Source organism: Arabidopsis thaliana, chromosome 5, assembly GCF_000001735.4.
Source record: "Arabidopsis thaliana chromosome 5, partial sequence".
NCBI classification, from domain to species: domain Eukaryota; kingdom Viridiplantae; phylum Streptophyta; class Magnoliopsida; order Brassicales; family Brassicaceae; genus Arabidopsis; species Arabidopsis thaliana.
This window is the reverse complement of record NC_003076.8, coordinates 6,938,406-6,963,266: the sequence shown is the minus strand read 5'-3', so window position 1 is coordinate 6,963,266 and position 24,861 is coordinate 6,938,406. Positions and strand designations below refer to the sequence as shown.

The 24,861-nt window shown below is 36.4% G+C and overlaps 8 protein-coding genes and 2 long non-coding RNA genes across 16 annotated transcripts; 6 read left to right on the top strand and 4 right to left on the bottom strand.

Annotated features, from left to right (window-relative positions):
* Positions 1-350: 350 nt before the first annotated feature.
* AT5G20580 (TMEM192 family protein) lies at positions 351-4,670 on the top strand. Of its 2 annotated transcripts, none has more exons than NM_203087.4 (14): positions 351-733; positions 961-1,048; positions 1,158-1,266; positions 1,463-1,512; positions 1,636-1,702; positions 1,789-1,861; positions 2,288-2,343; positions 2,962-3,055; positions 3,192-3,276; positions 3,458-3,517; positions 3,671-3,730; positions 3,895-3,987; positions 4,172-4,234; positions 4,388-4,670. In NM_203087.4, exons 1-14 carry the CDS (start codon positions 675-677, stop codon positions 4,475-4,477), a joined length of 1,047 nt encoding a protein of 348 aa, NP_974816.1. In that variant the 5' UTR covers positions 351-674; the 3' UTR covers positions 4,478-4,670. The 2 variants fall into 2 exon arrangements, with proteins under 2 accessions (NP_974816.1, NP_197558.2); NM_122065.3 differs by having other exon boundaries at positions 463-733; positions 961-1,052; positions 1,162-1,266; positions 4,388-4,639.
* Positions 4,671-4,928: 258 nt separating this feature from the next.
* RBX1 (RING-box 1) lies at positions 4,929-6,694 on the top strand. Of its 3 annotated transcripts, NM_001161253.1 has the most exons (6): positions 4,956-5,181; positions 5,309-5,359; positions 5,454-5,513; positions 5,927-5,998; positions 6,172-6,243; positions 6,325-6,607. In NM_001161253.1, the coding sequence occupies exons 1-6, from the start codon at positions 5,046-5,048 to the stop codon at positions 6,360-6,362; spliced, it is 429 nt and encodes a 142-aa protein (NP_001154725.1). In that variant the 5' UTR covers positions 4,956-5,045; the 3' UTR covers positions 6,363-6,607. The 3 variants fall into 3 exon arrangements, with proteins under 3 accessions (NP_568396.1, NP_001154725.1, NP_001154726.1); NM_122064.3 differs by lacking the exon at positions 5,927-5,998 and having other exon boundaries at positions 4,929-5,181; positions 6,325-6,694; NM_001161254.1 differs by lacking the exon at positions 5,927-5,998 and having other exon boundaries at positions 4,956-5,235.
* A 98-nt stretch (positions 6,695-6,792) lies between these two features.
* AT5G20560 (Glycosyl hydrolase superfamily protein) lies at positions 6,793-8,077 on the bottom strand. The gene is made up of 2 exons (NM_001343674.1): positions 8,043-8,077; positions 6,793-7,913 (listed from the first exon to the last, which is right to left on the bottom strand). Exon 2 carries the CDS (start codon positions 7,897-7,899, stop codon positions 6,886-6,888), a length of 1,014 nt encoding a protein of 337 aa, NP_001318613.1. The 5' UTR covers positions 7,900-7,913; positions 8,043-8,077; the 3' UTR covers positions 6,793-6,885.
* Positions 8,078-9,295: 1,218 nt separating this feature from the next.
* Positions 9,296-10,870, top strand: AT5G20550 (2-oxoglutarate (2OG) and Fe(II)-dependent oxygenase superfamily protein). Its single transcript, NM_122062.3, has 4 exons — positions 9,296-9,644; positions 9,733-9,980; positions 10,050-10,380; positions 10,462-10,870. The coding sequence occupies exons 1-4, from the start codon at positions 9,411-9,413 to the stop codon at positions 10,696-10,698; spliced, it is 1,050 nt and encodes a 349-aa protein (NP_197555.1). The 5' UTR covers positions 9,296-9,410; the 3' UTR covers positions 10,699-10,870.
* A 358-nt stretch (positions 10,871-11,228) lies between these two features.
* On the bottom strand, positions 11,229-15,478 carry BRXL4 (BREVIS RADIX-like 4). Its single transcript, NM_122061.4, has 5 exons — positions 15,226-15,478; positions 14,695-15,134; positions 12,161-12,296; positions 11,682-12,082; positions 11,229-11,585 (listed from the first exon to the last, which is right to left on the bottom strand). Exons 1-5 carry the CDS (start codon positions 15,322-15,324, stop codon positions 11,507-11,509), a joined length of 1,155 nt encoding a protein of 384 aa, NP_197554.2. The 5' UTR covers positions 15,325-15,478; the 3' UTR covers positions 11,229-11,506.
* A 1,274-nt stretch (positions 15,479-16,752) lies between these two features.
* On the top strand, positions 16,753-20,312 carry WAV2 (alpha/beta-Hydrolases superfamily protein). The gene is made up of 8 exons (NM_122059.4): positions 16,753-17,189; positions 17,479-17,514; positions 17,645-17,723; positions 17,835-17,889; positions 17,982-18,098; positions 18,796-18,960; positions 19,382-19,610; positions 19,724-20,312. The coding sequence occupies exons 1-8, from the start codon at positions 16,952-16,954 to the stop codon at positions 19,729-19,731; spliced, it is 927 nt and encodes a 308-aa protein (NP_568395.1). The 5' UTR covers positions 16,753-16,951; the 3' UTR covers positions 19,732-20,312.
* AL5 (alfin-like 5) lies at positions 20,256-23,454 on the top strand (the record flags this gene model as incomplete). 3 transcript variants are annotated; one of them, NM_122058.4, is made up of 5 exons in its annotated part: positions 20,256-20,520; positions 20,721-20,753; positions 21,322-21,550; positions 21,695-21,830; positions 22,992-23,454. In NM_122058.4, exons 1-5 carry the CDS (start codon positions 20,421-20,423, stop codon positions 23,274-23,276), a joined length of 783 nt encoding a protein of 260 aa, NP_197551.2. In that variant the 5' UTR covers positions 20,256-20,420. The 3 variants fall into 3 exon arrangements, with proteins under 3 accessions (NP_197551.2, NP_001331722.1, NP_001331723.1); NM_001343672.1 differs by having other exon boundaries at positions 20,359-20,520; positions 20,721-20,912; positions 22,992-23,276; NM_001343673.1 differs by lacking the exon at positions 22,992-23,454 and having other exon boundaries at positions 20,359-20,520; positions 21,695-21,905.
* AT5G03175 lies at positions 20,498-23,014 on the bottom strand. 2 transcript variants are annotated; one of them, NR_142665.1, is made up of 1 exon: positions 20,498-21,113. It is a non-coding gene; the product is annotated as an other RNA (long non-coding RNA). The 2 variants fall into 2 exon arrangements; NR_142664.1 differs by lacking the exon at positions 20,498-21,113 and adding an exon at positions 22,495-23,014.
* AT5G20500 (Glutaredoxin family protein) lies at positions 23,419-24,850 on the bottom strand. Its single transcript, NM_122057.4, has 4 exons — positions 24,458-24,850; positions 24,016-24,089; positions 23,770-23,868; positions 23,419-23,678 (listed from the first exon to the last, which is right to left on the bottom strand). Exons 1-4 carry the CDS (start codon positions 24,613-24,615, stop codon positions 23,602-23,604), a joined length of 408 nt encoding a protein of 135 aa, NP_197550.1. The 5' UTR covers positions 24,616-24,850; the 3' UTR covers positions 23,419-23,601.
* Positions 24,066-24,451, top strand: AT5G03165. The gene has a single exon (NR_142663.1). It is a non-coding gene; the product is annotated as an other RNA (long non-coding RNA).
* Positions 24,851-24,861: the final 11 nt, after the last annotated feature.

The window sequence follows — 24,861 nt, the reverse complement described above, 5'->3', positions numbered from 1 at the left end:
AATGTTTAGTATGGGAGTGTTAGATCTGCTTATAGTAACGATGAATGAATCAAATTGATTATCCTTGTCAAAAGAATAAAGATAGATTAAGTTACAACGATCCATTTTTATGTTTAAGTTAGGATAAAAGTTCTCATATCACAAGTGTGGAAATATATTACTTTTGCTCATCTATGTAGAAAGCATGATATAATTTACACGAAAAAAGGATTAAGAAACCAAATAATGAAATAATGATGGAAAACTATGTGTTCCGACAAGTTTGTAGATTCTTAGCAATGTCGTTTATATTGAAGAATGATAAGTATGTGTCTTTAAGAGTTCCAAATAGCGATTATTCGATTAATAAGGTTCACCAAAGACCAATAAGAAAAATTCATTTTTTTTTGGTTTTAATTGTTTAAAAATTTAGACCAATCAGCAACGGTGACAGCGTTATTGACTGGTTGTTCAGAGAGACTTCACAAATCAGAACCAAACATTCCAATCCTTTGATTGATTGATTTCACAGTGAAGATTTCTAATTCTTACGCTTGCTCTTCACATCTCTCAAATCTCCAGATTGGAGCAACGAATCTGATTCAACCCTAATTTCAAGCAAAAACCCCTTACCAAGCCTCTGAGATTACATACAGTCGTCACTCCAACATACGAGAGAAGATACCCAAACCAAAATGGCCAACGATCGACGCGCTTCTTCTGTCAATCCGTCGACGGAGCAAGACAATGCTATGTAAGCTCATTGATTTACAAAGCTTCGTGATTTCGATCGTTTGTTTCTGAGCTCTGGATTTTTCGAGTTTTGTTCTTATTTCAAAGTTTGTTCCTTTTGGTCCCTAATCTCAAAAATCACTTGTTTCAAGGTTGAATAATGCAGCTCCTACATTCTTGTATTTGTAGATTTCACTATATTCTTTATTGGCTCCTCATCTAGTTTCGCCACTGTTTTTGTAATTGTAGGTTTCTTGATATATTGCATGAAGCTCCTCTCTTTGGTCATCGTGAATCGAGAAGTCTTGTTGGAAGCTGCATTTATCTTATCATATTGGCATGTGCTTCCAAACTCTACTTTAAGACAAACTTTTGTAACATCCCTTTGCAAGGATTAATAAGAAACATGTATGCCTAACTTTCTATTTACTATTTGTTCAATATAGGCAGGTTATGCTATTTTAGCAGCAGGGGCACCGTGGATACTTCAGTCTGTAGACTATCTTATCCCATCGCTGCTTTGCAGCTGTAATGTTGCTTTATTGATGTTAACAGGTAACCACAATACCCACCTTCAGCTTATTACTACAATCTTTGTTTAGAAGCAAGTCAGACTAAATGTGGCAAACTACTGCCTAGTAAATTTGTAGTTAGAACAACAATTTCTTGCTTTATTGTTATTATGTCCAATTTCAGCTATAAAATATTCTGCCGGATATGTATAAATTATCGTAAGTACTTTCTGCAACAGGTATGTTTCAGCAATATTTTGTCAATCAGGTCCAGAAAATACGCTTGCAGGTAACATTTACTCTAACAAGACGGATCCTGCTCATTTTATCTCTTTTGTAAACCGTATAGAAATAGGTTGATATTCTCTAGTGTAGTTGTAATCATTTCATCTGAAAGAACCTTCCATTGCAGGGTTATTACAGTTTCAGTCAGAAACTGAAACATGTAGTTCGTCTGCCATTTGCAATCATGGCCTATGGTAATCTTTAATGCTACTTTCCTAGTCATAAATTGTTACATATATACCTTTCTTGTGCTCAATAAAGTGACTCCGTGTTGTTCTAGGGACTGCATCTATGCTACTTTTCATGGAGTGGAGACCATATGTCAGTGTTCTACCCATTTTTACTGTGCAAAGGTCTGCAGCCTTCTTTTTATACATTAACTGCTTTTACACTCTTATGAGTTTTTCTTTTCCAGTTGATCACATTTTCTGTTTTCTTTCTTTTGTCTTTGACAATAAAGAATGGTAGGAAGATTCTGACTCAAGCCTTTAACTTGTCTCGCTAAGAAAATTATTGCACATCACATAGTGTCATAGTGAAACGTCTAAGTTAATGAGAATCTGTTTTCATTTACTCAGGTTGAGAAATTTGACTTAACTTATTTACCAATATCTTAGCTAAAATTGAATGCATATAAGAAGTTTAATATTGATGCCATTGACTAGAAATAGGATTTTGAACTGGACAATGTCTTGCGTATTTTTATTTTAGAACAACTGGGTGAAGTAAGTTTAGTTTTGGCGTGGTCGAAAAAGCTTACGAGTATATTTATTTTGCAGGTTCATCATGTCTGTTGAAGCAATTTCTGCTGCTTCTTTTATGATTGTATTTGTTGGTAAGAATAAGGTCCATATAATCATATTCATACTATCAGGCATGCATTGAGCTTCATTTTAGTATCTCAAATAGAGCAGTATAGTGCCAAATCGATTCGCTTTCCATTTGCGAGATATATGAAATACACCAGGTTCAGCTGTTACGTCGTGATGGTTTTTCTTCATCTTAAATTTTTCATGCCATGATTGCCAAGTGTCAGATTTATAATCAGTTTTCATTTCTTATGGTGTACTAACTGAAACCATTCCATTGCATATTTGCATCTGGGATCTATCGCGATCATATGCATGCTAAATCACTATCAAAATTGTCTACATCTGCGGCCATACATTTGTGTTTACATTTATCATGTATACAGTTCTTACAATTGGCTATAGTTTGTGGTTGAGTATCAGGAGATCATTTAAGAATTTGTGTTCTGGGTTTCAGTTTGAAAACTCTTTGTTCTTGATGCAGAAATTTCCATACCGTGTCTTCAAAAAACGATTGGCTAGAGCATATTGTGTTCTTTTGGCATCTTTTTTTCCTTACAATATTTCTGTTGTTTGTCTTTAGTAAGAGATTCTGTTGCTAGGTTATTATGCAGCTGTTCTTATCTGTATTTTAATACTGGTAGGTTATGTTCGCCAGTATAACTCAGTGAATTCTCAGCCCGATGTCTTAAATTCATTATATTCTCCTCTTCAACCAGCTGCTTTGGAAGGATTGAGGTACTTTCACAATCTCACTGAAACCTTATTCCTAGTCTTCATGAAAACTTTGCTTTACCTCGCAACCTTATATTGCAAATGGCAAATGTTTTTACAATTCTCAAGTCTTACTTCGTTTTTTTTGCTTGAAACACAGATACCATGAAGCCGGTCGCCTTTCTGATCAACAAATGGCTCTACTGCAATATCAACGCGAGAATCTCCATTATCTCAGTGAAGAGGTGACAATCCATGGAATATTTATCATGAGTACTTCATTTCTGAATCTTGATGCTTGTGATGTTTCTTACTAGTAATTCTAAGTTCAATGCTCTCTCTAGCTCTTCATTGTCTACCCTAATTTTCTGAATTTTCCCATGCTTTCGTTAGAGTGAGTCTCTGACCTCTCTTGTTTTGTTTCAGATTCTGCGTTTGCAGGAGTCCTTAAGTAAATATGAAACGAATGGTAGTAGCACGCCTCAGGTTTGAACTGCTCCATTCTGAATTTTTGACTTCTTTTTATCAGCGTGTACACATTCTAACAACATTCTTAATAAATTTTCTTAAAAGTAATGTATAACTTTTTCCTTCCACTGGGATTTTAATTTTTGCATTTGATAAATGTTAAACTTTCAGGTTGATCTGGCGCATCTTGTGGCAACTCGAGATCAGGAATTACGAACACTATCTGCTGAGGTAAAGCTCGGTTAACAAATGATAAACTTGCAAATTCCCATGGTTAATTTTTCTTTCTCATCTCTCTTTTACCCATTTGGTGGAAAACATATCATAGTTGATTGACATTTCAAGGCTAGTATCCTTGATGTAGCATCTTTAAATGAAAATTGTGTGTCTTGCAGGTGGATCAACTCCATTCAGAGCTTAATCTCGCTCGATCTCTGATCTCTGAGAGAGATAGAGAGATACAACACGTCCGGAATACCAATAATCAGGTTCGAGTCTATCTATAAACATAAGAACATATGAGAACAAAACATACTTTCACAGCATCACATCATGTTTATCATCAACACAGCTTTACCATGAATTGTTTTTGCATCAAACAATTTGCAAGGGCTACACATTTTTTCTGATCCCTGAACTCATCATCTTTTGTTTTTGAAACTCCTGAAACAGTATGTAGCAGAAAATGAAAGGTTAAGAGCTATTCTTGGAGAATGGAGTATGCGAGCTGCAAAGGTACAATCTTCTCTTCTCTCTCTCTCTCTTCATTGTATGTTTTAGAGATGCAGCAATATGATAGTGAAAAATCTTAAGCCAATATCGAGTTTATCGAATTCAAACCCTTTTGTTTACTATGAGAGGCTAAACCAAAACCAACGGATTGTGTAGCTTGAACGAGCTCTGGAGGTGGAGAGAATATCAAATATTGAACTGCGGAAGAAAGTTTCAGCTCTCAGAGACCAGAGGCAGGTGGCATGAAGCATATACATCATCTAACTATATGCAACTCTTATGGCTTGTAGAAAAATATCTTGACACTATTTTCTAACATCTTGATGCATTGAATACGCTAAGCTTTTATGATGTAATGATTTTCCAGTTAATTTGAACTAAGCGTATGTAATGATTAGTTAATTAGTCATATAGTTATTGTAAATCTTCTGGGAATAGTTAGAAAAAAATATATATATATGTTTTTTTTATTATATAAAATAGATATTTTCCGTAATCTTTTTGCTTAAAAATATTTAATTTATCAATTAAATAAATAAAAATCGTTGGGATAATAAAGGAAAAATTAAAATATTTATGTAAATCGTAGGATGAGTAAGATTAAAAAAAGGAAACCTTAAACCGAATTATGGAAATTTACGGGAATCTAATTCCGACGAAAGCCCACTATACAGGCAAAGCCCAAAGCTGCTTTATATATCTCTCTTCTTCTTCCTCTACAATCTCTCTCTACAACAAAATCAGCGACAGCTCAAACGTTGATATTTTTCTCCGGCTTTTCTAGGGTTTAAATTTTCTTTCCGATCAGAGATTAATGGCGACTCTAGACTCCGACGTTACCATGATTCCTGCCGGAGAAGCCTCCAGCAGCGTAGCCGCGTCGTCTTCCAACAAGAAAGCTAAGCGATTCGAAATTAAGAAGTGGAGCGCCGTTGCTCTCTGGGCTTGGGGTAACCTCGAAAATCCTTATACACTATCTTCAATTGGTCTTTCGATGTTTCGATGTTTGTGTTACGATGTTAATTTTTGGTTAGGTTAAGAGTTTTATTGATTGATTGATCTTTGTTTTGGTTGCAGATATCGTTGTTGACAACTGTGCGATCTGCAGAAACCACATCATGGATCTTTGTAAGTCTTAAAACAATCGATTGATTTTGGAATTTGTAACGATGATGTTGAATGTTTATGCTTATTTCGTTTTTGTGTTTTGGTTTGTTGTTAGGTATCGAGTGTCAGGCTAATCAGGCCAGTGCCACAAGTGAAGAGTGCACTGTAGCTTGGGGTAAGCATTTTTCTTCTTCTATGATCATGATCTCAATCGTTGCTTTTTGTTTGGAAACTTGATTTGGTTTATAATTGTAGCTATCGTAATTGTGAATCTAGAAACACAAAACTGTATGCGAAAGTGTTGTGTGAAACAATTTTAGTATCTCTGAGTGCGTGTTTTAAAACTTGACATTGAATTTTACTTATGTGGTAGTATCACTCTGATAGATGTCTTTGCTTTATTTGAGAGCAGACCCTGTTCCTTGTTTTGCAGCAATCTAGATTGGTCGATGAGTAGTACAGTTGATTAGATTTATGGAGTTTTAAAGATTTTCTGAGAGAGAGAGAGACCAAATTGTAGTTATTGTGTTTACATGCTTTCATAGTCTTGCAGTTGATTGTACGATTGATGATGAATTAAAAACTCAGAGGACGACCAAAATAACTGCAATAAGTATTTCTGTATTCTTGATTGCTCAATGAAAGATGACCACTTGGAGGGTGAATCTTGTTAGCTAGGAAGTATTAGAGAAAGTAGGAAGTATTCCTTTAAGATGTATGTGATTGTGTGATGACCTTTTCGAATCTTTTTTCTATAATGTGACAACTCAAGTGGATATACATAAATTATTTAGTGCCTTCCCTAACGAAAGATACTCAATATGTACTTGCAGGGGTTTGCAATCACGCCTTCCACTTTCACTGCATCAGCAGATGGCTAAAGACTCGTCAAGTTTGTCCATTGGGTATGTGTTTCTTGGTTTTAAGCTTCTTGACTAGTATGCAGTTTTTGTTTGTTTGCTAATATTGCTGAGTTGTTTCAACAGATAACAGTGAGTGGGAGTTTCAGAAATATGGTCACTAAATCAACAAATGGTTCCAGCAAGCATGTGTCTAATCGTGAAGACATCAGGTTCATTTGGTTACCACCGCATATGATAACTAAAGATTGTTCAAGTTTTTGCCCTTTTTTTGGTACTGTATTTTACAATTTGTGGAAACAGAGATTTACTGTTCAGTGTTCACTAAACCTATTATGGTTGTGCTTTGGGTGACGTCTTTGATTTCAAAATTAAAAAGTAAAAATCCTGCAAAGAGTTTTTTACTCGTAAAAAAACATAGGAGCTGGGTACCAAACGCTCTTTTGATCCTCAATTGTGTTTTCCTTCAATTTAGTAGTTCCAAATACTAAAGTGAAATTTCTAATAAGGCTAACTCGAAACCCACTTAGATTATAAACCATAAGTTTTATTAAATGGGTCTTTCAACCCCTAAACAAACAATACTAGAGCATTATTTTGACAACACAGATTCTTAAGAGAAACAGTAAAAACTGACCACTTGAACACAACATCGAGGATCAGAAGAGCGTGTACATGGGCGTCGTCTCAGTAAGGATCGTATAACCCAAAATGCTGATAGATTCCAACTGGCTTCTGGTTCTCATTGTACGTCTCAAATATATACGCATCAATTCTACTATTTGGCCTCTTAGGCGTTCCTTTACCACTTGCAACATGCTTCACAAAGTTACCAATGTACGTATATTGAAGAGCCGGTGTCGTCATGCCTCCATTCCCGGCAGAGGGCCACCCGGTCTCCGACACCACCAAAGGTAAACCTTTCACTCCCTCTTTCTCCATTGCCCACAGAAAAGCGTCGAAAATTGCATCAAACAAGTTGGAATATTTTAGTGCACCGTCTTTGACCACGATCTGGTCGTTATTGAAATTGGCGTACTCGAGAGGGACGTTCTTTGGGTCGGAGGCATGGAAGTAGTAAGGATAGATATTGACGAAGATCGGTGTACTTGTTTGAGACAACAATCTCAGCACGGGGACAAGCTGTTGACGTGCTTGGGGTGTTAAAACTCCTGCAGAAGGCGGTTTCAACCTGGCGAGGCTCGTCGTAGTGACCGTGGTGCTGATTGATATCTGGAGATTTCTTGACTTGACGAGGTCGGTGAGAGATTGAATGACAGGAAGCACGTGAGGGCCATGTTTGTCGCCCGGGATGGCTTGGTTTCCGACGGTAATGAATGTTATGTTCACGTCGGCTATGTAAGGATCAATGTTAGTGGAGAACCAGGATTTAACTGCGTCTTTGTTGGCTGCAAGTGCCTCCAAGTCTTCGTTCTTGATGCCTACGGTGACTCCAATATCTCGGTTTCCACGCAAAGCGTTTAGGACGTCTTTGTTTGGCTCGAATATCCTGATTTTCGCAACGTTTTGAGATTTGTAGAACTTGATAACATTGGACGGAGATGGGAGGTTGTCTCCGAGGAGTCCGTAATTCAATCCGACGACTGATGCAGTACTTAAAGAATCAACGTTGTAGTAGCTGATAATCAACGCTGTGCATGAGAAAAGTAATAGGAACAAGTTCTTAGAATAGTCCTCCATGATATAACTTGTCTCTGCAAAATCAATAGCGCCAGAAAAGTTGTTGTATTAGAATATTAGATATATACAATGAGTGTATCTACAGACGTATAACATTTACATACAAGAAACTCAAACACCACCACATGATCATATATACTTGCCTGAAGAACCGAGACGAAAAGAACCAAACTTGTTTTCTTTTTGTTTTGTTTCGTGTAAGCTTGCAAGTTTGAGTTTATATATGTCTGAGATACTGTTCCCTGTTTAATGAGTGTGAGATAGACCTTATACATGTCTAAGATCTGTTTCCTATAAAAAAAAAAATATGATATGTTTCCTAATTATTTTATTTTATTTTGTTTATCTCTGCAAGTTTGAGTTTATTTTATTCTATTTTGTTTATCTCTTATGAGATTAGACCTTATACTTGTCAAATTATTTACAAATTTGGTTTTGTCTTATTAACAGTTTTAATTTCACATACAACACACACAATATGAATTGAACCCACCGGATGGGTAATACCACGACAACTCGACAAGACGACACTTTGCTAATGAATGTTGCTAACTCACTTTAGCGAAAACAAATTCAAATCCATTGCTAATTAATATGTTCTGTTGCTGAATCGAAGAGTTTGTTGGTTTTCAAAAAAATTGCGGTATGGCAATTCGATATCTGGAGTTTAAACAGGAAAATCCTAATGAATGTTGCTAACTCGCTGTTTATATTCTCATGTTAATTAAGACCAAAGATATAAATGCAAAAATAGTGTTCTGATTGGTTGATCTTTGTTTTGGTTGCAGCCTTGCATGTATATCATTTGATACCTCGATAAAAAATTAAAAATAAATATTTGCATGAAATATGAAACTGTAAACTAAATATTTTTTAAAAAGAAATAATGTTTTTGAACTAAAAACAGTATGAAGTATGGGGTCATGTTACCTCAATAATTAAGGGGGTTAAACACAAACAAATATGGCTAAAGACTCATACTATTTTATAATGAAGAAATATTTTTATATATAAACTGGGTCAGTTGCATACTTGCATCCCCAACTTTGAACGTATGTCTTCCACTGCATACAACTTTGTATTTGTAAACATTTACTGAATATGTCATTGGTTTATTTTTTTGGTTAACTAATAGTATAAACTATTTTGCTCGATTACTAATTGATTTATTAAGTGGTTAAAAACCTAATTTCTATTAATATAATCTATTATATTCATTAATGATTTATTTAAAATTTTATACACGTTGGACTAATTTATATCGAACTATGAATTTGGTTCAACATTATTGAAGGAAGAGGAATTTTTTTGGAAGAAAACAAGTCTAGGAAGTTCGTAAAAATTATTGAAAATCAAAAGATATCTTTTTTTTTTTCCAGCAACGTGCTTCTTCTGCATTTTAAAATAGCGTTGTGAGTTGTGACTGTTTGCTTTGGGTTTAGAAAATTGGAAAATAGTCAACTTGCTCTGTAGTCCTTAAACGCTCATCAGATTCAAGATCAGTAGTAACAATGGAGAAGCCAAAGTTCAAGACTGTCCAAGAGGTGGTTGCAGCAGGCGAAGGAATACCGGAGAGATACCTCCAACCACCAGCCGTCGACGACAATGGTCAACATCTTAACGCTGCCGTGCCGGTGATGGATATTCCGGCCATCGATTTGAGTCTTCTCCTCTCTCCTTCTGATGACGGTCGAGAAGAGTTGAGTAAACTTCACTCGGCACTCTCTACATGGGGAGTTGTTCAGGTTTGACTCTCTTAGTGATAAGCAGAGAGTCATGAAGTTCTGTATAAGTTCTTGTGAAATGAGAGTATTTGATTTCTTATCGATGCAGGTGATAAATCATGGAATTACAAAAGCGTTGCTCGACAAGATTTACAAGCTAACCAAGGAGTTCTGTGCACTTCCGTCCGAAGAGAAACAAAAGTACGCGAGAGAGATTGGTAGTATCCAAGGATATGGTAACGATATGATTCTGTGGGATGATCAAGTTCTTGATTGGATCGACCGTTTGTATATCACTACTTACCCTGAAGATCAGAGACAACTTAAGTTCTGGCCTGATGTCCCTGTCGGATTCAGGTAAAGCTTATTATACCTTTCAGTTTCAATAGCATCTACTTAGGTGATTTTGACAGTCAGTTTATTCAGGGAAACTTTACATGAATACACAATGAAGCAACATCTAGTGTTTAATCAAGTCTTTAAAGCGATGGCTATATCGTTGGAATTGGAAGAGAATTGCTTTCTAGACATGTGTGGAGAAAATGCTACGATGGATACAAGATTCAACATGTATCCTCCATGTCCGAGGCCGGACAAGGTTATTGGCGTTAGACCGCACGCTGATAAGTCGGCTTTCACTCTTCTCTTGCCTGACAAAAATGTCGAAGGGCTTCAGTTCCTTAAAGATGGGAAGTGGTATAAAGCTCCAGTTGTCGCTTCAGATACAATTCTGATCAATGTTGGAGATCAGATGGAGGTAACTAATATGCATATCATTTTGAAATATTTGATTGGTGTAGATTTGACATAAATAATCTCTGTTCTTGTGTGTTTTAAGATAATGAGCAATGGGATATACAAGAGCCCGGTTCATAGAGTGGTGACTAATACAGAAAAAGAAAGGATATCTGTGGCAACGTTTTGCATTCCAGGTGCAGACAAAGAGATTCAGCCTGTTGATGGGCTTGTGTCTGAGGCAAGACCAAGATTGTATAAGCCAGTAAAAAACTATGTGGACCTCTTAAACAAGTACTATATACAGGGTCAAAGACCAATTGCAGCGTCATTGATCTGATCATATTTTTCAAGTCTCCTTTATTGGTTTCACAAATGAATCTGTTTCTTTCGTTACTTGATCCTTTATAAGAATAATAATAATGTTGCTTTGTTTGTTGGAATGTGAGAATGTAAGACTGCATTGTGTTATTTGTGTTACAATTCTGAGACAATAGAGAGGGTCTAAAATCGATGCTCCCACTTATCAGTTGCTGTTAAATCATATGACGTTTAACGTTATAAACATCAAATAACTATAATGACATCAATGTATCGGTGTGCATGTCGTAAAGAAATATAAAAGTCGTATTCTTATACGACACATAGAAACATTGATTGGTACTTGCACATACAGTAATAAACACATTGATTGATTCGTTCGGTTTTGCATTTCCGCCTATGGTCAGGGATGGTTTCTTCTGACCCAAACAGTAAGAAACACAATGGGCATTACTTTTCTAGTTTAACCTTCTTGAAAATACTATCAGCACTTGTAGTTTCTTTAGTTATTAAACGTTTCGCTACTCTTTATCGAAAACACCTATAGATGAGCTGAAACAATACTAAAAATTTGAAGAACGTATTTTTTTAAAGAACTAATTAAGGATACACATATTGAGCAAAGGAGACAACATCTTATCTTTTCCAAGCTTTCTCAAATTTTTTTGAAGGAAGAAAATAAGAAACCTCCTTAAAACATATCCCACAATTGATATTTTGAGATTTCTGGGAGGCACAATGAGTACCTGTGGAAGAATTTACTTGAGCTGGAAAAAAAGACTGTATACCGAGAGAATGAGGAAAAAACAAAACTCTTAGATTTATGATCACAAGTATTGTTCATGTATCCTTGCCCTGTTCTCTTCCCACCATAATCTCGCGTGCATCTCCCCGAATCTCTCTCGGCTGCAATGCAAAAGAAAACACAGTTTGAGTGATGTTTAGTTCAGAACCGATGGATAAACCCGGGTTTTGAGACAATGTAAGGAAGTTTAACAGTACCTGAATCTGACTCTTCGAAGCTCTCTTTTCCCACCTGGTAAAACTTTAATGGTGATATAAACGCCAGGCTCATCTTGCTCCACCCATTCGTTGTCAACATCACTCGCATTGCTTACCGACATTTCCTCTGACCGGTCTGCATCTCTCGACGAGCTGCTTCTTATGGAAGCATCTATGGAAGAAGTTTCTGTCTTGGCTACACTGATGCTTGAAACTTTAGGAGTTGAGTTGAGTAGACCAGAGTCATAGAACTGCTGGCTCTGCATTGAATTATGGTCGAGTGAATCTGAGGATGAGTAAGCAGCCAATCCAGGTGGACGATGGATAGTACGAGGCAACCGTTCTTTGTTTAGAGGCGGTGTTGCAGGAGTGTCTTCTGGATGGTACTCCACTTTTGCATTCTAATCAAAGATTTCCAAGAGGGATTAGTGACTAATCAGGGGTTTAATTGTCACACATTTTTCAGTGAAGAGGCTAACCTCGTCTTCGGATCTAGGCGGGGTGGGAAGCGGGAAAGCTTGGCGGCTTAGTTTTTGAACATTGTAAAGTTCCATTACTTTGTCATAGTTATCTGCCCACCATCGTTGAGCTTGTAACTTGTTGAACATGTCTCGGCTAATCAAAAACCCAAAACAAAAAGTGAGACACAAATACATTTTGGAAACATGTTAATTTTCTTCAAGCTGCTACTAGGAAAAGGTCATGATTAAGTTACAGCAGTCAAAGAGCAAAAGATGAAAACTTGGCAATGACCAAAAGTATAATGTACGTTAAAGTGTAATTGCATCCCATTTCTGGACTAACACAACTTGGCAATGACACATAAATTTTCTCACAACACATGAGATTCAAAGTTAATTGTAATGGTTAAATTAAAAAATTAGTAAAAGAAGCGACTTTAACCAGATCCAATGGACCAAATTGGACATTAACGAAGGCGGATTAAAGGGAGACTAGACAAAATAACAAAAGCTAATTCAATAAACCTTTTGACAAATTGAACACAGAGGCTAGGGGACTAAGAAAGAGAGTTGAAAACAGGAGACACAAATACAACCTTTTGAAAATTGGAATTTGGATATAATTTTTTTGTTTGTTAGGGTCTAAATTGATGGTAGGCTGATAGTAATAATCAATAAAAAAAAACTCGTAGAAATAAAGAAAAAAAGCAGGGACGAAGAAATAGCGACAACAATGGTCAAAGCTAATAATTAAGAAATACTATGATTGTGGCCTACACAGTAACAAGAAAATAATGGTGGAGGTGGGTGGGAGAGAATTTCTCCAAGCAAACTCAATTCTATTAATTAATACTATATTTTTCTGTACCAATATCGAAACAAAAAAACACACATGTAACTGAGGACTCAATCTAAATCATCTGATTATGCCCTCAGTGACGAAAACTGATCGAAAAGAAAACAAGTAGAGGGCAAGAAAGAAAGAGAAGGTTTCGACAAAAACAGACAGTAAGTGATAGAACTAGAAGTGTGATTTAAAACTGAAAGAAGACAAAGAATCGAAGCCAGGAAGAGACAAACTCCGTTGAAGTTGTCTTGTCGTTATCAATAGGCGTGAACAAAACTGTGCTAAAGAGGCTAAAGCTATTTGCTTTGTTTTATTTATAGTATATCTTTTTGTCTTTTAGAGTAAAATATATATATATATATATATATATATATATATTTTTGTCTTTTGGAATAATAATAAGAACCATATTTTCATATGCTCCAACAACAGCAATAATTTGATTACAGGACAAAGACGCGGAGAATAAGGAATCAATAAAACAAAATTCTTTATTTATTAGAAAAACGTTAAAAATTATTGGTGAAAATGATTTAATATAACATGTACCAAACAATGATTTGGAATGTTTTATTAAACAAAATAAATAAGGTTCGTTACATTCGTAAACATCTAACAACTCCATAAAGATTTAAGTTAGTAGCAAACTTATCAGACACATTCTAGAGTGATTTCATACACTATGTATGACTGATAATTCATAGGTTTAACCAAAGTTTGAAGAAAACAAAAAGAGGAGGAAAAAATGATTATCAGTCAAATAAGTTTATATTGAGAAAAGCAAAAAAAAAAAAAAGACAGAATGAGAAGAGATGACCCCAGAAAGCACTTAAAAAAGAAGACACCCAATTTTGCTTTTTGGACCTTTTACGGCCTTTGCTTCTCATTAGGCGTGAAGCGTTACTGTCGACAACTCTGTCCCCATTCTCTCTTTATTTTTACCTACTTTCTTTCCCATTTTCACACTCAGAAATTCACAAATTACCCATCTTCTAGTTCAATATTGGGTAAATAATTCTTTTTTTTTTAAAACCTCAGATACATTTCACTTACTGTCCTAATTTCGTGGGAATGTTCAGTTTAATTGAGTTTAGAAATGCACCAAAATTCATTGGCAAATTTTTAACTCGATTGTAACTTTGAACTATTTTATTTTATTTTACCTACATAAACATATGACCCAAAATGAAAAAAAAATCATACCTGAGCCAAGATCAAATCAAAAGTAAAAACAAAAACTGAAAAACCTACAGTTGGGCCCTGTTATTTTACCTCCTATAGAAATTTGCAATATTCAATTTGTAAATTCGAGATACTATATTATTTTAAAAAATTTAGGTAGTAGATTTTCTACAAAAGACATGGCATGATTGTTGTTAGATTCGTATGCTCTAGTATTTCACTTATTTTCAACAATATATTCCCTAGACATGGAAATCCACAAAACCATATTCATCTACGCTAAATTTCAATTTAATCTCTATCCATATTTTATAAAGAAAAAAAATAAGAGATCAAATTCAGTTCTGTGTTCCTAAGAATCAAGCATTTTCCGAACATTCTCACAAAATCACGACCAAAACAAACGTGCTAAAAACAAACGAGGCAACGACGAAGCCAAACTAAACCTAACCGTACGATAAGAAAAACAGAGTCAACAAAACAATCGTAACCGTAGGATGAAGTAAGGTGCACAGTAACGTACCTGAAACGTATCCGCTTGAGATCATTACCACCGCCGGGAAGAGAAACGAAGGTTATGAGAACTCCGGGCTCAACCTGAGCAACCCATTCTTTAGGCTCTTTCTCCTCCACAAACACAATCGGGTCGACCCGGTTTCTCCCACTCGCCGATTTCGGAGTCGCTTCGCCGCTCGAAATCCCTTTTAGTCTCGCTTCCATCTCCTTTCCCCAAACCCTAGGCTGTTGTTGTTGCGTCGCCGCCACCGCCGCCGTAGCTGTAATCGAACTGTTTGATCTTCCGTAAAGCATTTTAAACCGTTGATCCGATTCGAAATCCGACTTTACCGACGACGACGACGGATTGTTCTTGATCGGACCTTGTCCTTGTCCCTGACCTTGTGCCGCCGTACACGGCGTACAATGCCGGTAAGCTCCTGATGCTTTCAGAGCCATATCTTTGAGCTGATATTGAATTGACGAAAATACCCTCAATCAGAAGAGAGAATTACGAAAATTGGAGACGGAGGAGAAGAGTGAGTTTATTTCAATTTACCTGAGATGTTAGAGATTTGGCGTTTTTAGAATCTGGATCGTCTGGTTGACCGGAGGATTCATCGCCTGCTCGCTTCGAACGAGCTATACACGTCAGCATTTTCCGGTGACTGGCTTGGTCTTTGATTTGAGATTTTTTTTCTTTCTCTTTTTGGATACGGAGAGAGAGAGACAGAGATGGTGTCAGTTTCTTCTACTTTGGTTTGGGTTCGGTGCTCTTTTTATGTTTTATTCTCTCTTTTTTTTTATAATTTCTGCTTAAGAAACTTTAAACCGGGATTACCGGTTTCCAATAAAGGTTCCGCGTCTCACTACGGTAATTACGCAATCCGGTGGTTAAAATTTCGAAAGTGAAAAAAGTAAAAAGTTTTGGTCTTGCATAAGGTAAGGTAAATCATTTTTGTTTGTTTACTGATTAGCTAAACTTGTACAGAGGTTAGACTATATACATGATTTTTGGCCTGTGGATTTAGACTTTCAGAGGTATCAAAGGTCGTTCTTCACACTCAAGTAGCCAAGTGTGCTGCAAGATTTGAAGTTAATCGATATGTATGCAAAATTTGACTCTGACTTTTGAGAAACCTAAAACGAAATAATTTATTATGTGTGGTTCTAAGCTAGATCACAATAATAAAAAGTTGTTCTTAGCATTATTCATTAAATGGGTACTGTAGTGTGTTGTTCATAACGCTTCTGATGGCAACTCATTGACATTTAATTTAAGGATAGCAATATGTTCCGTCCGACAATATTTATGTATGTGACGTCTTCGTCTACATTACATTTCAAGTGAATAATGATCCAACGACTCGAAAATATTAATAGTGTAAGTATTTTTGTTGTTGTTGTTGTTGTTGTAAATTTGGTAATGTACTAAACTGAAAATTAAAATGTTTTGGCAAAGGGTGGTGGTCCAAGACTTGTTTAGTTTACAAACAACTCTTCAGTATTTTTCTTTTTTTTCGACCAGCCACTATGGTCTTGTTATCGTTGAGTGTCAATATAACCTTTCTGAAACATTACACTAGGGTCACTAAGATAAATTGGTCTCTTCTCCACTTTTATTATTTCATATACAAATTTGTATGTACCAAGATCTTATCCACAAAATTTCGTTTTTCCCAAAACTATTATAATATTATTAAAGAGGTCAAAATGGTTTGTGCTTGTTTACAATATATTTAAGTTTTTTTTTGCTAAGTTTCTTACAACATTTCAAAATGCATGACAATGATTTTACTTAACTCATTTAAGCAAATAACTTCGCGATACAAACAAAAATCAAGTTACTATTATATAAAAATCAAGATAGAAACTGTAGAATAATCTATATAATTGTTGAGTACAAACTTTACAACTTAGCCGAACTATTGATTAGAGTTCATCGGGAAATGTCATATTTGAGTATTGTTGGTGGACTCGCAAATGAACAATTTAGACCACCAAATAGAGCTACATTTTCTTATGGTGAAGACTCAAAATCGGTTTGGGTTTAGCGCATAGATGGGCTTTAGTTTCGGCCCAGTGAAACTCTGTCTCAATCCTTCTCACCTGTAAACTTAAAAAAAGAAACGAAGAAGCTCTTTTTCTCCCCTCTGAAGAAGAAAAGCAAAATCCACGAGAGAAACAGATAGAAAGTTGCAAAAGTGCGTTCGATTTTTGCTTCTTCTTCTGTTTCGGATTCGGATTTGGATTTGGAATCTGCTCCTTTAGCAGAACCAGAGGAAATGGTGACGTACGTGAGCGCGTTGTTCTACGGATTCGGAGGGATAGTCGTCGCCGGAGTGGCGCTGCTCGTGGCTTTCCAGGAGAAGCTTGTGTACGTCCCAGTGCTTCCGGGTTTAAGCAAGTCTTATCCGATCACTCCCGCTAGGCTCAATCTCATCTACGAAGATATTTGGCTTCAATCATCCGATGGTGTACGTCTCCACGCTTGGTTCATCAAGATGTTCCCTGAATGTCGAGGTCCACACTCTCTTTGATCATTGAGTCTCCTTTCGATTCAGTTTTTTTTTCCTGGTAGATTTGATTTTACATTTTCGAATAAGCTTTTGAATCTACTGAATTTTGAGGGATTTTAGGTCTTGATGTCTCTGTCTTTAGCTAGGTTTTGGATTCCTTTTCTCAGATTTGTGATCCCTAAGTCATTTTAGCTTTAGTTTGGAACTTATCTGTCACCTAAAATCTAGTTGCTTGTGGTTGGTAGCTTTAGCCTAATTCGAAGTCTTTCTAATAGTTTATGTTTGGCATGCAGGTCCAACCATTTTATTTTTCCAGGAGAACGCTGGAAGTATCCTTTCCAGAGCCATTTCTTGGTTTTTGTTTGTTTATATTTGTATGCTCTAAGGAACCTATTTTATGTTCCATGTCTGTTAGCTGGGATACTTTGTCTTGTTACGACCTTGACCTTAGAATCCCAGACATCGCTCATCGTCTGGAGATGGTTCGCATCATGATACAAAAATTGAAGTGCAATGTATTCATGCTTTCATATCGCGGGTTAGTTTCAGTTTGCTGGTTTCTGGTCTATCTCTTATATAAATTGTTTGTTTTTGAGTCTAAACCTTGGATCTGTTTATACAATGCTTATTGATTTTCCCGTGCAACCAGCTATGGGGCAAGTGAAGGCTATCCTTCACAACAAGGTATCATAAAAGATGCTCAGGTTTGCTTGTCTCCCTAAATTTATCCACATATCTCTTCTGTTGCGTCTCCATGTATTCATTATCCATTTTCTTGCCTGATATTTTTTGTTAGGCTGCATTGGATCACCTTTCTGGAAGGACTGACATTGATACATCTAGAATAGTTGTATTTGGAAGGTCCCTTGGGGGAGCTGTTGGAGCTGTGCTTACCAAAAACAATCCAGATAAGGTACTATTAGTACATATTGCTATTGGTAGCATTTCATGAGTAGGGAAAATGTATATTTTATTAGAAGAGAGACAGTATAGGCCAAGTACCAGCCGCCAGCTCTGTGGATGTTACTGTTTAAAGGGAGAAGTATTATTGAGAGTCCCACATGGTTACGAATGAGACTAACAAATGCCTTATAAATTATAACGCCTAAGGGCACCTTCCTCTCTCCTCTAGGGGCTTGGTTTGGATGGCTTCTTATCAGTATATTAATGAGATTCTGGTTACTGTTGCAAATTATTATAACTCATGGTCTTTGGCAGATGACCTGGAGTCCAATTGTATAAAAATTTCTAGAGTACCTCTTTATTTAGATTCTAGTCACTTATCATCAGTAACAATCTACGCGGTTTGTACTATCTGAATATAATTATTTTTTGTGTTAAAGTTTTAGTCATCTGGCAATAAAAGAACCTGGTTGATAGGGGTATTCGTTTGAGCTTTGTTATAGGCCTCCTTTTATCACCCCCACTGATATTTACTATTATATGCACAAGAACCTTATCCTTCTCAGAAAATTTCTTGGTAAATGAAATTTGTAGATGCCTTGATTAAGCTATTATTTTTGTTCTTGTTGTCTCTACTTCCAGTATTTCATTTGATATCCACACGCCTTATAGTTGTATGTTTACCATTTCTCAATGTCGCTATATAGGTATCTGCATTGATTCTGGAAAATACTTTCACATCCATTCTTGATATGGCTGGCGTTTTGCTGCCGTTCTTGAAGTGGTTTATTGGAGGAAGTGGTACGAAAAGCCTGAAGCTTCTTAATTTTGTTGTACGTTCTCCCTGGAAAACAATTGATGCTATTGCTGAGGTAAGATGCAAATGTAGACTCTTGCAGATAGATGTTAGATGGATTCTTTTCGTTTACTGTTTGCATATGCCATAAAATGACTCATTTAAGCAAAAAACACTATGGTACCCCAATGACCTCACTGGCATATATATTAATATATCTCATGCATTTGCATTCCTTCATTTCCTTTTAACGGGACATAGTGTATATATCTTTGCGGAATATGTTGAATTCATGATAAGCTAACCCGAACTATAAAATTATTCATGTATGCCGCAAGCTGATTGATTGCTCCCTGATTTGTTCTATGGAGTAAAACTTGAAAGGAAACAAGAAAGGAGCTTGATGTGCTGCTAAAAACATATCCCTGTTAAAAAAATGTCTCATCGTTTGATTTTCTGTAGCAACCTGTGATAAACTGATCTTGCAACAATGACAGATCAAACAACCAGTGCTTTTCCTCTCTGGACTGCAAGATGAGATGGTCCCTCCATTTCACATGAAAATGCTGTATGCGAAAGCGGCTGCCCGTAACCCTCAGTGCACATTTGTGGAGTTTCCAAGTGGGATGCATATGGATACATGGCTGTCTGGTGGTGAAGTTTACTGGAAAACAAACTTGCAATTTCTCGAAAAGTATGCGCCTGAGAAAAGGAAAGAAGATACAGGTAAGATGATCTACCAAGTATAAGTAACAATTTTGTTTTACAGAGATGTTTCTTGGGATGTTTTTCCCAAAGTAGAATACTAGGCTTGACGTTGGTCTCTAATCTGATGACAGGAAGGTAACGATCAACGATGCTGTGTTTAGAGGAAGATTCGACTCACTTATTTCCTATTGCAACCTGAAACGACGGTATTGTTTGTTATAAGCATGTGTATACGTATGTTGCATTTGGGAGTGACAGATACAACTTGTTCAGAGAGTGAGATATTGGACAGGAACTTTTGTAAGCAGAACCAGCTAGTGGAGATGGCAAGTGTAAGCTAATCAGATGCATTTGCTTCGTCTCAGTTTTCCTTCTTTTTTTTGGGTTATTTTTTTTCCAATTGTTGTTGGTGTTTCTCATCTGATCGTAACTATTTCCTCTGGATGATCATGGCTTTGTAGATGATTGAGAAAAGTGAAAAAAGACATGGTTATATGATTATATCTTGAATGTGTTGATTACGTCTGTCATTCATAATATTTATGAAATCTGTAGAGTAGTTTTTTTCCCGACAAACTTGATTATGTTTGAAAATGAGATAACACCAAACTAAACGCACGAAGACATTATTAATGTCCATTATTTATGTATTTTTATTTTTAAATAAGTGTTGTGACTAGACCGGGTCGGTCACTGTCCACGGGGCAACTTTTTAGTCTGCATTAAGTTTTCTTACTTTATCACTTAAGAACAAAAATTCTGCTTTAGAAAAAAAAAAGAAGCAAACCTCACTGTTCTTTCATCGTTTCCGAGAGAGGAGAGACGGACATGGAAGGAGGAACTGCGCACTACAGCCCTCGAACTGTCGAAGAAGTCTTTCGAGATTTTAAGGGCCGTCGAGCTGGCATCATCCAAGCTCTCACCACTGGTCTCTTCTTTCTTCTCTTTGCTTTTTAAAGTTTGAAACTTTTCTTATGGGTTTTGAGTTTTTCGTGGGAATTCTTCTCATGACGATCGTTTGGTGGCTTTATTTAGACCCTTTTTCAACAATTGTGCTCTAGTGTTATGGATTGTGTTGATGATGCTTAGTTCTTCGAATTAAGAACAATTAATTTCTTTTTTTTGCAGATGTGGAAGATTTTTTCCAGCAATGCGACCCTGGTTAGCTTTTTTCTCTCTCTAGCCTTAAGTATGCTCTCAAGCTGTTTCAGTTATTCCTGATTTTGAATATGCAAAGTTGAGATGGTAACATAGGCTTGTCCAAATCGACACTCACACTGAAAAGTATAAGATCTTGCTCTGCTGCTTACATGTGTTTTGGTACTGGTGACTGATTATGTTGAACATTTGAGCAACTTTTATTTTAGTTCGGTGGTTTGGTCTCCCCATGAACTATATACTCTTTCGCATTTGGTGCTGTTATCTTTCTCTATATCTCGCTTTTGACTTCATGCTTTGTGCCTTGATCGACATAACCATAACCATTTAGAGGTTGCATGTCTCTATGAAATTTCTTGTGGCTCTAAAACTTGTTTTAGTTAAGAGGAATATATTAATTTTTTGTCATCAATATATTAATTTAATAAACATGATTTCGTTATTGAATATAGCTGCTTGTCTTGATTTTACGTAGCTAAATATCGTTTTCAGAGAGTATTTCGTTGCTTTCTCTGCTAATTAAGTAGCGTTGATAAACTGAAGTTTGTATGACTGTTTTATGACATTTCAGAGAAGCAGAATCTCTGCTTGTATGGATTCCCAAATGAAGTGTGGGAAGTTAACTTACCAGCTGAAGAAGTGCCTCCTGAGCTTCCCGAACCTGCACTCGGCATTAACTTTGCCAGAGATGGGATGCAGGAAAGAAACTGGCTTTCTCTCGTTGCTGTCCACAGTGATGCGTGGTTACTTTCTGTGTCTTTTTACTTTGGTTCAAGATTTGGTTTCGATAGAGCTGACAGGTATCATTCTTTCTTTCTTGGTTGCTGTGTTTTCTCTTCTAACCTGGTGTTCGTTGTTTAATATCTTCTCTGCTCAATTCTCTACCATTAATTATCATGATATCTGAAGCATTTCCATACTAACCCGTACACTTACAAATTCAGGAAGCGCTTGTTTAGTATGATAAATGAGGTTCCTACTGTATATGAAGTTGTAACTGGAAATGCAGAGAAGCAAACAAAGGAAATGCCCTCTTCAGCAAATCAAAATGGCAACAGATCCAAGTCAAATTCAAAAATGGTAAGTCTCATGCTCTCCTTTAATAAGATACAGAACATTAATTATGAACTAAGAACAAACCAAATCCTTTATTAACTATGAACTGGGAACTATGAACATTAATTACTATGCTACTCTTCCAAACCCTTTCTCAACTCAGTATCGCGATCCTATCACCTTCGGTTCTCTATATAACTCCTCCCATAGTACACTAACCGGTCTAAGTTGTTCGTTAGTTGAGCTGACAACTCAACTACAATCCTACAGAAAAAGGTCTATGATTGTTAATGGTATCCTGAAAGTTTTGCGGAAATAGCTCTTGTTTCATTCTTAGACCTTCTTTTCGATACTCAAGCTTTGTCCTTCGTCTACTCTTATCATTTTTTGTTTTGTCTTGCAGTATTTCAGAAATTAGGAATGGTTAAATGGATATTCAATAAAGCACAGCACTGGCATATGTTATTCACATTCACATCGTAAAGGATTCAACCTATTTATGACATTTTCATATACAGTCATTGCACTATCTTGGAAGTCTCATTTGAGTAGCTGCTACACAATTCAACTATAGTTTAACAGAACACCTTGATTTCTAACTTTTTAAGAGACACGTTTGGAAATATTTGAACATTGAAATTATTTATAGTTATATGAAAGGTTTTCCTTCTTATATTATAACTACATATATATTTATTTATGTTTCAGATAACACAACCATATTTGATCAGGGTTAAAGTATCAGAAACTGTTTTGTTTTTGTGCTTTAAGGTTACTGTTGTAGCGTACCTACTACCTACAATACTTCTCATTTTCTGCTAACCTCGAGCGTATGCTGCACAAGTTTGTTCCTTAAACATCTGTTTCATCATATGCATTATAGATTGAGATCTTACACAGTTTGCTATTGAGTTCTAAAACATTAACTGAACACAATACTCTTACTTCCATAATCGTAGTTTGTGAATTGTGTGGCATAAGAAACCTCTTAAGTTTCAGGCAGCACAAAGATGTATCTTTAGTTGCAATCATCTAAGCGGCAGGTCTGGAATTACTGTATCAGTATGCAATGAAATGGCCAATTTATCACAAGCTTACCGCTCCAGTGACACTTGTTGATTACTTTTTATAGTTTACTCTCTGCTATTTTGGTGTAGTTAATACATTTCTTGATCTGGAATGCAGAGAGGTTTAGAAAGTAAAAGTTCAAAGACGATACATGCCAAGGATGAGGAAGAAGGATTAGAGTTAGAAGAAGGGGAAGAGGAAGAGGATGAGGATGAAGACGAACACGGTGAAACCCTATGTGGAGCATGTGGAGATAACTATGCTTCTGATGAATTCTGGATTTGCTGTGACATGTGCGAGAAATGGTTCCACGGGGAGTGTGTGAAGATCACTCCAGCTAGAGCGGAGCATATCAAGCATTACAAGTGCCCTACTTGCAGCAACAAAAGAGCACGACCCTAGATGTTTTATTTCCACTAATCTTAGCTACTATCTATTTTGTTTTATTTCCACTAGTCTTAGCTACTCTCTATTTATCCCCCAAACAGTACAATGCACTTAAAGTTTGTGTGTTGTTCAGATAAGTTATTTGTAGCATGTCCAGATTTGATTCCTCAACCCAATTTGTATAACTCAGAATGTGGTCTTTGATAAGATACGTTTAAAAGGCAAGATCAAGCTGTCACAAGGTCATGATCAAGCTGCAGAACACAATACAAATGGAAATTGAATTGCTTACACCTAAGCATCACAGAGAGTGTTATCAATTCTTCCAACTATATATAACCTAGAGTTCAGCTTCTTTGTTCCCGGAAACACCAAGAAGCTTGGCGAGTTCACCGCTCTCATACGCATCTACGGTATCTATAACCAGAAACAAAGATAAATCTATCGATCAGCAAATGTTGGCATAAGCAAAGACGTTTTGTTGAAGGAAAAGGAGTGTTAAGTATACCATCTGATCCTCCGAGATGTTTTCCGTTAATGAAGACTTGCGGTACTGTTCGCCTTCCAACAATCTCTCCAAGTGCAGTCTGGATGCTCCAACCATCTTCTGCAAGACCAAATTTTTACCAACCATTAGTCACAAATGAATCTTCTACATAGTGATCGGACAAAGTTTCAAATGACAGAAATGTCTGAGAGCTAAGAAACATTGTTGGATGATGAAGACATGATTCCCTTTAACCTTAAAACACACCTCTTTCATCAAGCTCGACAACATAAGGAACTTGATCCAGCTCTCTGAACACTGATTTAGCTTTCTTGCAGTAGCTGTTGACCAAACCACAAGGAAGCAAAGGAAAAGTAGAGATGAGTCATATACATAGGTACATGATCTCTCTACACAACTCAATTAAGGCCAAAGGAAAAGCAAAGAGAACAAATACTGAGAACTGAACCTGAATATATCTTAAACGAAAATCCATATTGATTTCAACCACCATTTGTAAACAGAGATAACAAAGTTGTCTCATAAAAATCCAAATCTAACGAATACAAGTTCATTGGGTTCAAGTTTTCACTCATATTTCAGATATTAAGATCTAAAAAACAAAATCGCAAATTGAAGTCACCCAAGATCCAATTTTTCTGCGAATCGGATAAAAAGTGATTAAACATGAGCAGAGAAAGAGACATACGGGCAGTAGGATTTGGAGAAAATGACGATCTTATGGGAAGAGATAGTCTTCTTAACAAAGTCGGCTTCTGGGGACGAAGCAGCAGAAGAAACCATAGAAATGAATGTAACTAGTGCGACGAGCAGCATTACCATGGAGATAGATCTAAACATTGTCATGGCTCCTTTCTTCTTCTTCTTCTTCTTCAGATGCCAATTGAAGACGATGACTTGCAGGATCGATACTGTGGAAAGTAGGTGTAGGTGTGTTGTGGCGGGTACGGTTTAACCCGGCCCATCTAAATAAGGGTCGTATTAAAGCCCAAAATCAAGGTTATTGTTTCAGCCCAACCACTATTACATAAATTGGGTGAACTTAACAAAAACAATTATTTTTTACTGGGCTTCAAAAACATAGAACATTTT